The 9,245-nt window shown below is 37.8% G+C and overlaps 2 protein-coding genes across 3 annotated transcripts; both read right to left on the bottom strand.

Annotated features, from left to right (window-relative positions):
- Nucleotides 1–1,562: 1,562 nt before the first annotated feature.
- On the bottom strand, nt 1,563–3,926 carry LOC103409132 (transcription factor MTB3-like). Of its 2 annotated transcripts, none has more exons than XM_008374120.4 (2): nt 3,789–3,926; nt 1,563–3,508 (listed from the first exon to the last, which is right to left on the bottom strand). In XM_008374120.4, exon 2 carries the CDS (start codon nt 3,305–3,307, stop codon nt 1,799–1,801), a length of 1,509 nt encoding a protein of 502 aa, XP_008372342.2. In that variant the 5' UTR covers nt 3,308–3,508; nt 3,789–3,926; the 3' UTR covers nt 1,563–1,798. The 2 variants fall into 2 exon arrangements, with proteins under 2 accessions (XP_008372342.2, XP_070678704.1); XM_070822603.1 differs by having other exon boundaries at nt 3,638–3,889.
- A 4,273-nt stretch (nt 3,927–8,199) lies between these two features.
- Nucleotides 8,200–8,589, bottom strand: LOC139196209 (uncharacterized mitochondrial protein AtMg00820-like). Its single transcript, XM_070821880.1, has one exon. It carries the CDS (start codon nt 8,587–8,589, stop codon nt 8,200–8,202), a length of 390 nt encoding a protein of 129 aa, XP_070677981.1.
- Nucleotides 8,590–9,245: the final 656 nt, after the last annotated feature.

Consider the following 9,245-nt stretch of genomic DNA (forward strand, 5'->3'; position numbering starts at 1 on the left):
AGGGAATAGGGCCGGTTTTGGTGGTGGGTGGGTGGATGGGTGGGGGGGGGGGGGGGGGGGGGTTGGGGCGCGACCCCTCTGGAGGCACTGAAACACAAGTCAACGCCATGGTTCTTAGCCCATTGCTCTGCCTTCAATTGCCTCTTTTCTCCAACTTGCAGACAAGAAAACAGAACAACAACAACAAAAAGAGTTGAGAATAAAGTCCTCCTGTAACAGAACCTCATCTTTGATACTCAAATGGAACTTTAGGGTTCGAGGGACGGAGCTAGAAATTTCTTCTAGTGGGGGCAACCCGAAAATCAACTAAGGAAACCTTATTATAGTATGGCTTATACCCAATATGATAAGTGATAAGAAAAATATTAATACATGATTACGTAAGAGAGAGGTTTTTCAATCTGAATGACAGAACAAGAGCACTTTTACTCATATAATATTTGATATGGAGTATATGCAGTATGAAGGTATGTTAGATATTAGTTACATATATTTTCTTCAAAGATAACGCGTGTATATTATATAATTGTAGTCTGCAACTTAATAAACGAATCACTTGAGTAGGAGCATATGCCTCCGGTGAGCCTTCATTGGCTCCTTCCACATGTGGTAACGTTTTACAGACCCAGTTTCGGGAAAATTGCTTTGGAAAGTGAAAATGAGTTTTCACAGTAGTTTGTAATAAGGAAATGGAATCTGAGATGAAGTGTGGTGGAGGTGAGACCTGTTATCTACGACTCTATAAATTTCAAATTGCTCATGCCCTTGACTAGTACATAAGCTATAATGTTAATTCGGAGCTTGAAATTGACTTGGGCCAATGGAACAAGGTTCAACCATGGCATGGCGGTCCATATGGAATGAATCAATACACACTAACTTGAACGCCAAACAATGACACATTGTAGTTTGGGTGCAAAGCAATAGTTCAAATTTTAATAGTCGCCTATGAGAAAGACATGATGAGCTTAGGTGGGGGAATACACCTTACAAGAACACGATGATTGTTATACTTAGACAGGGATGTATCATATAGCCGCCGTGACATATGCAAGAATCCGCCTTGAATTACAAGGCATATAGAAGAAGAATTAAAAAGTAGACTTTTTGGTGGTTGATGCAAGCCCTGAGGAAAGCATAACGCAGAGAGTCAAATTCAAACAATATTTTTAACACAGTAGGGGAATAGAAGTCACTCCTCAGCTGGTTTTAACACGACTGAACAAATTTCCTTTTTCTTGATTTTGATTGAGTCGTTTACGAGTCTTGACTGGCAGAGAAGCCATGACCAAAGGTTCCCAGCATCCCCAAAAAAAGGGGTACATATTTATCAGTCAAACTCAATACCCTTTAAATTATGGAGTTGGAATAGCAAATCGTATGACGAGAAAAAATTGGGTGTAACCAGGATATATCCACATCACCGTGTAGCACTCATCACGTGGCCAAGTCACGTGTAGGAATCTCCCCTTACTTGAGGGCTGGCTCTGGCCACTTCATCTAAACATGCATGCATAAACTGTAAAACAGTAACTCAGAAGCCTTCCAAGGAAAGCGACATAGAGAGATAAATTCATAGCATCCATTTTGGTTCTTCCGAACATGTTCAAAATTACAAAGAGCTCTTTTTCATACATAAACTAAACAACTCGTACAATAATATCAATCTGAAGTTATATAACAAATCATCACGAGGTGAAGACACTCATCAGTTACTAGACAACAATAAAAACTCACGTTTATCAGGCAAATACATAAAGATACAGGTAATAACTTACGAAACAACTTTACAGTCAGATCATTTTGAAAGAGAGGCCACCAGCTTCTCCTTTAATTGTTCGGCATCACCGCTTTGAGTTTGAATGGAGAATGTATGAATAACCTTATCATTGTCTGTTATGGAAACGTTAGACTCTTGAGCTACAATTTTATGTTCCCCAAGTGTTCTGAAGACTTCAGAAACCGGGTGAGAATCCAATGGGCAGTTCATCCTCACAACTGCATCCTCGAGGCGTTCCTGAAAATCAATCTCTGGAACCGGCAACTGCTTTCCCTTGTTGTTTACCATCTGCTTTTCAGTTTCCATGAGTCTGATCTTCATCTGGAGATCGGTGATATAGGTAATGGCATCACCAAGAAGAGAGGCTTTATCCATCTTCGATATGTTAGGAACAACAGCTCTTAGTGCATAGAACCTCTGGTTAAGCTTCTCGCGCCTCTGCCGTTCTGCTTCCACATGATTCAATGGTTCTTCTCTCCCATTGGCAGGCTTTCTCCCTCTCTTTCTGGGTTTCCGCTCATCAATTTGTGCAGAGGACTCATCCTTGAGCAGCTCTGAACTTGAGACTCTTGTCTGAACATTGAAACCGTCAACCATCATTTGGTTCATTTGCGGAAACAGTTTTACTTCACCATCCTCACTTCGACATCCATTTGAAGTGCCTACTGATTGTAATTCAAACGATTCTGGAGGAAATGCAAAATCTTCTTCTATTTTTGGAGTAAAGGAAATGTTCACTGATTGTGATTTTGGACCCCCGAGACTTAGTTCACGTCCAAATATCATTGGAAATGCCTTTGCCTGAATAGGAATAGATTCCCCAAATGCACTTCTGACCGTATCCACATAACTTTGTTCTTCCGGAGTTGATTTGACCGAACCGAGTTCCACAACTCCTGATTTCATTGGTACAAACACCACTGTCTGAAACCCAGCCAATCTTGCTAAAAATGACCTCGACTGGTAATGATGTAAACAACTACCGGCATCCGAAACCCATATCAATTTTCCAGACTTGTACGACTCTCCTGGACCACAGTGTGAGATCGAATCAAGTTGAAATGCATAAAACATTGAACTGAGATGAAACATCTCCATATCTGACACCCCATCCAACCTCCTTGCATAATTATCCCCATTCAAACCGCCAAAACACGCGTGGAGCTTCTCAAGCACCCACTTCTTCACCTCTTTTTTTTTCTGCATTGCCTCCGAACTACTATCCCGATTAGAATTCACGTCCCCAGCTCCACCGCCCTTGGTGTCTCTGCAATGCCCATCACCCCAAATCAAGGCAGGTCCACCAGATTTCGAGCTAACAGCCTGCCAGAAAATGGCATAATTCCAATTCGACCCATTGACAAGCTGGCACAGCCCCTGCTGCACGCCCAATTGACCCGGTGGCCTAATCAATTCTGACAAAGCATTTTCGGAAGCCAGTGAGATCAAGAACTGGCACGCTTCGGTACCCAGTACTGACTCCATCACGACCTTGTCTTCGTCATTCACCCAAAATTTCTCACCCATCTTAACCTCTCTTCTCCTTCCACAACTAGCTCAAACAACACAAAAATGCTAAAACTACAGAAATTCACAACACAGCTCTCAAATTTCTTGTTCCCACTACAGAAATTCGCAATCTTTTCGCAAAAATTCACGACCGGATCAAGCTACTGCTCGAATCACAACTAAAGTTCTGAACTTTTAACACATCTCAGGGAATCAATTCTACACAAATATAACATCTTTGATAAGATATCTCGAACAAAAATTACCAACTTCAAATGAACTAAAAAAACAACCTTAAATTACACAAACAGAACTAAAACTCGAAAAAGTCGAGAAATTTAGACTCACACAATTAGCAGATCCTAAGAAAACTTCAAATATTATATACAATGACCCTCACTTTACTGCTAAATTAAAGCTGATGAATTTTTGGAAGCACAAAATTGGCTCAGAAAACCTCCAAAATCCAGGCAGAGAATAATAGCAGAGATCCGATTACCTGAAAACTGATATGGGTTTGTAGCAGATACTTGGATTCCAACTCAGTCCAAGTGTGCAGGCAAGTTAAACAAACATGAGAAAAGTGGGGGTTGCCAAACTTCCAAGATCTGAATTTTAGGGATTTTTTTTAATTATTTTATTTAAATTAAAAGTATCAGACTAAATTGTAGCTATGGTCATTTAATTTTAACTCAATTGGAATAATGATCCTTCAACTAAAAATTCATTACCATTGCTCTTTCAACTTTTATTCAACTAGATAAATGAGCCCTTAACTTTAATCCAATTGTAGCAATGGTCCTTCCAACATAACTTGTTTTGACAAAAACTTTGACGTAGTTGACGAAAATGACCATAATTACACACTTTGAGGTGAGGTACCCTAATTATATAAATGTTTATTCCAACATAATTTATTTTGCCAAAATTTTGACGAAATTGATAAAAATGATTGTAGCTACACATTCTGATAAGTTAAGGGATCAATGATTATGAATTTTAAGTTGATTGATCATTTCTTCAATTTAATTAGAGTTAATCGATCATTGCTACAATTTACTAAGGGGTGTGATATCCACACACCATTTTTTACTTCTCCCACACCTTTTTAGTTTTCGGCCGTCGGATCGGATTAATTGAAGAAGATCAACGAACATAAATTAATACGGGGTGTCTGAGAAGTAAAAAATGGTGTGTGAATAGCACATCCCTTTACTAAAATATCGCATTTCCTCCGGATCTGATTCTTTCTTTGGACCCTCACCGACCAAAATTGTGGTAGCATGCGTGTCCCTCTCTGTTCCTTTGTTTTTTGGTGAAACGTTTATGGAATCTTTCATGGGAATGGCACAGAAGGCCCAAATAGCCACCAGCCCAACAAGTAAAACAAAGATAATCAAGGGATAGGAAAAAAAATGCAAAATGAAAATGAGATATGAAATTCACTATCCATTAGAAATAAAATGCTAATTAAAAAAAAAAGACACGTAAACATGTCCCTCCAAGGCGAAAAACTTAAATTTGACGGTCACACGATCACGTAATATTTCATATTTATGTATTAGAACTTTAAAACATGCATATTGGGTGATAGGCAAGGTTGATGCTACACGAGCCTATAGTATGATATGCAGAAATAGATTTATGTACTATAACATTGGTGGACATATAACACGGAAAGGGATCATCTCCAGATCCCTTCCACTTAATTCTTCTTATCAAACAATATGGGTCCTTGAAATTTGTTCCAAGGGTTAAAAATAAGGGTCCATTTTAAAAGTTATAATAACTTTAACCGTTGGATCAAATTTCAAGAATCCGGATTGTTTGATGAGGATGATTAGGTAGAATGGATCAGGAGAGGATCCCTTTCCATATAAGACAATGTGTTAGTGTTATTGTCACATCAAAAAATTTCTTCAACATGGCATGCAATTAAATTTGAAACGTTTACAGTGTTATATTTTAGGTAGTGGTCGCTCTCTCACTTTATCTAGGAGAGCCTTGTGGTAATTGTGGTCACCTTCTCTTTCTGAGGAGGAGAGCTTACGGCACTGTAGCGGTTATGATTTATTACTCAACCCCGAATCTTAAAGGAACAATTGTTGTTCAAAATTTTGAGGTGGTGACTTTGTTGTTTGTGTGCTTGGCATGAATTATGCGGAGGAAACTCGACGATTGTTGTAGTTCACTTGTAGTAAGGTTTTTACCGACGATTACAAGATCATCAAAGGGTGATGTAGTCTTGCCTGTGTGTGGTCATTTTAGTGGTTCAAGGGATTCACAATCATGTTTTCTTGTCGTTGCAAAGTCTTTAGGTGATGGTATGATGTTTAACTTATGTGTCTTGACGGTGTTATTACGTTCGGCTCCTAGGGCGTTATCTTTCTTGTTCACTAGGCGCGGGTCTCCCATGATTGAGGAATCGTACTTTTGACGAGTTTATTTTATGTTTTGACATTATTGTTTGTTTGTTTTGGTTGTGGTTTTGTTGTTTGTACACCTAACAAAGGACTATGACGACATCTTCATGATGTCTCATAGCAAGGCATCTTTGCTGAAGAAGGGTCGTCTTTTGTAAGTTCATAAGAAAATGATGCAAGGTTTTGTCCACATGAACATTTCTTTCTATTTAGTTAGATGTGGTTATGTAGGGTAAGTTTTGTGTTGTTTGTAAGATTATTATCAAGTATAACATATTGACAACGGAATAATGCAAACACATAACCAAGATAACCACTAACTTGTTGGAGACATGTCGAAGGGTACAAAGGATCTTCTACGACTCTTCTTCCGTTGGAGACTTGTTAGAAAAGAGTGCATGGACCCCAAGTATTTATTATAATATCAACAGCAGTAATTAATAAGGACACTACCCACTGTGTGACTTCTTATTAATCTAACCTTATCACTGTTATCACTTATCATTCATATTCTATATAATAGTTGTAATCATATCATGATTGTTTAAGGTATAAACCTTAATACATATGTCATGATTGTTTAAGGTATAAACCTTAATACATATTCCTTATCAGCTTACAAACATAGTTATTGTTAATCTCTAATAGTCTCATGTGTCTAACAAGATCCATCCAAGTGTTTAGCTCTCTTTAGAACTTACATTCTCCCACTAGAGCTTACGCTTGGAATGGTTCTGAATATCTAGAATGAAACTATTCTTAATTGTCCATGAGATTAGCATAACATAGTCACGGTTTCAAGTCTAGGTCATTAACCAGCATCTACAAAGAACTAAAGGGTAGCATACTTATCACTCTAAACAATATCCCCATAGTCACTCATGTAGGGCTGAGCAACACATTAAACTCTAACAAGAAATGAGTTGTTGCACCAGGTGTATCTGTAAATGTACCATTTCCTTCACACCTGATACATGGTCCTCCTCTAAGTTAAATAACAATTCATCCTGATTTGGTTGTTTATCTTAAGAACAATTATACAAAGTTGTCAATCCATCAAGTATTTCAAATACTCACTTTCTTTCATAACTAAAATGTGCACTTAAAAGAATGAATCTCAAACAACCTCACAGCTTTGAACTTTATTAGTTAAGAGTTCCTCAACAATACTTTAAATATATAACTGAGCTTAATAATAATGACTAATGACTAAAAACGAAAGAAAACTTTAAATCGATACTCGGCTCCCACTATTCAACAACATCAAAACCTGAAAGCATGCCCATATTTGCTATATGTTTCTTGAAAACTATAACTGGAACTGCTTTATTCAGTGGATCAGCAATCATAGACCCAGTCTCCAAATAATCGATCTTAACCAGTCCTGCCATAACCTTTTCTCTAGCAATGAGGTACTTGATATCTAAGTTTCTTGATGTCGATGACCTCTTGTTATTTTTGGTAAAAAATATAGCAGCATTATTATCACAGAAAAGCTGAATTGGTCTTGCAATTGAATCTACCACTCTCAGTCCTGTGATGAAGTTCTTTAACCAAATGGCTTGGTCTACTGCTTCACAGCAAGAAAGATATTCAACCACTATTGTTGAAGCTGCAATTGTGGCTGTTTCACACTCTTCCAAGACATAGCTCCACCAGCCATGGTAAAAACAAAACCTGAAGTTGACTTGAGATCATCTGGGCATCCAGCAAAATCTGAATCATTATACCCTTCCAAAACAAGATTATTTGTCCTCCTATAGATTAACATATGCTATTTGGTTCTCTGAAGGTATCTCAATACTCGTTTGGCTGCACTCCAGTAAGCTTCACCTGCATTGGCCTGAAATCTCCCAAGTACACTGATTGTGAAAGCAAGGTCATGCCTTGTACAAACTTGATCATACATAAGGCTGCTAACTAGAGAAGCATACGGTTTCTCTTCCATGATTGTCCTCTCTAAATCATTCTTGGGACACTGCTTTGCTTAACTTGTCACCCTTTGAGATAGGCATCTCAGTAATGCCACATGAAAATATATTGAATCTTTTAAGTACCTTTTCTATGTACCCCTTTTATGACAGCCCCAACAAATCTCTTTGTCTGTCTCTTTTGATTTCAATGCCAAGAACATATGAGGCCTCCCTAAGATCTTTCATTTCAAAGTTTTGTTGCAAGAGAGTTTTGGTTTCGTCCAACAAACTTGTGTTATTTGTAGCGAGGAGAATATCATCTACATAGAGAACCAACAAGATAAAGCTGCTCCCACTGATTTTCAGGTAGATACAAGTCTCTGAAGGATTTTTAGTGAATCCATGTTCTTTCATTACTTTCTGAAATTTTAGGTACAATTGCCTTAATGCTTGCTTGAAAACATATATTGATTTCTTCAACCTGCAGAGTAATTTCTCATTTCCTTCCACTTCAAAACCTTATGGTTGCTTCATACATATGTCTTCCTCCAAATCACCATTCAAGAACCCAATTTTAATGTTCCATTTGGTGCAAAGCTAAATCAAAATGAGCTACTATTGCCATTACAACCCTAAATGCATCTTTGGTTGACACAGGGCTAAAAGTTTCCTTGTAATCAACCTTTTCTCTTTGAGTAAACCCTTTTGCTACGAGTCTACCTTTGTGTCTTTCTATATTTCCATTCGAGTCTCTCTTAGTCTTGAATACCCACTTGTAACCAATTGGTTTGATTGCATCCGTTTGTTCAACCAACTCCCACACTCCATTGTCTTTCATAGAGGTTAACTCATTGTGCATAGCCTCCAACCACTTTTCAGAATTTGAACTAGTGACAACTTCCTTGAAAGTTTTGGGATCATCAAACTTTGACAAGTCTATATCGTTCTCTGAAGCTTCAGTCATATGACTTATATACATAAAATCAGCTAAGGTAGTGGATCTTTTTACCCTAGTTGACTTTCTCAGGATGATAGGGGAATTAATAATGGCAACATTATCTTCTATTGTCTGTGCAGGCTCCATCATAATATCTTCTTGCATAATGTTTTCGTTTGTTGTGCCAGGGACATATGTAATCTCTTCAACATTATTTTACCCTTGTTGCAGGTTAACATCAGTTTCTTCGATCTCTTCAATAAGGCTTCCATTTAGTAAAGTGATTGGTATTGGTGTGTGGCCTTCAACTGAAGTGGAAGTGAGTTGCGATTCAATCATCATCTCAAATTCTTCATGAAATATAAAATCATCTTTCCTTGTCCCAGAATCAAACTCCATGTCATTTCCATGAACATTGCCCTCCCAGTTTCAACTATTTTAGTCTCATGATTATTAGGACAATAGAATCTAAAGCCCTTTGATCTTTTTGAGTATCCTATAAAGAAGCAACTTACAGTCTTTGGATCAAGTTTCTTACCATTAGGATTGTATAGTTTAGCTTCAGCTTTACACCCTCAAACATTCATGTGATTCAAATTGGGTTTTCTTGCAGTCTATAATTCGAAGGAAGTTTTGTCAACGGACTTTGAAGGGACTCTGTTGATAATATAGTTGGCAGTCTT

The sequence above is a fragment of the Malus domestica genome, chromosome 05 (genome assembly GCF_042453785.1).
Source record: "Malus domestica chromosome 05, GDT2T_hap1".
Classification (NCBI taxonomy): domain Eukaryota; kingdom Viridiplantae; phylum Streptophyta; class Magnoliopsida; order Rosales; family Rosaceae; genus Malus; species Malus domestica.

Excerpts from the sequence above, each read along its gene's own strand:
- LOC103409132 (XM_008374120.4), bottom strand. The coding sequence starts at position 3,307 with ATGGGTGAGAAATTTTGGGTGAATGACGAAGACAAGGTCGTGATGGAG.
- LOC139196209 (XM_070821880.1), bottom strand. The coding sequence starts at position 8,589 with ATGACTGAAGCTTCAGAGAACGATATAGACTTGTCAAAGTTTGATGAT.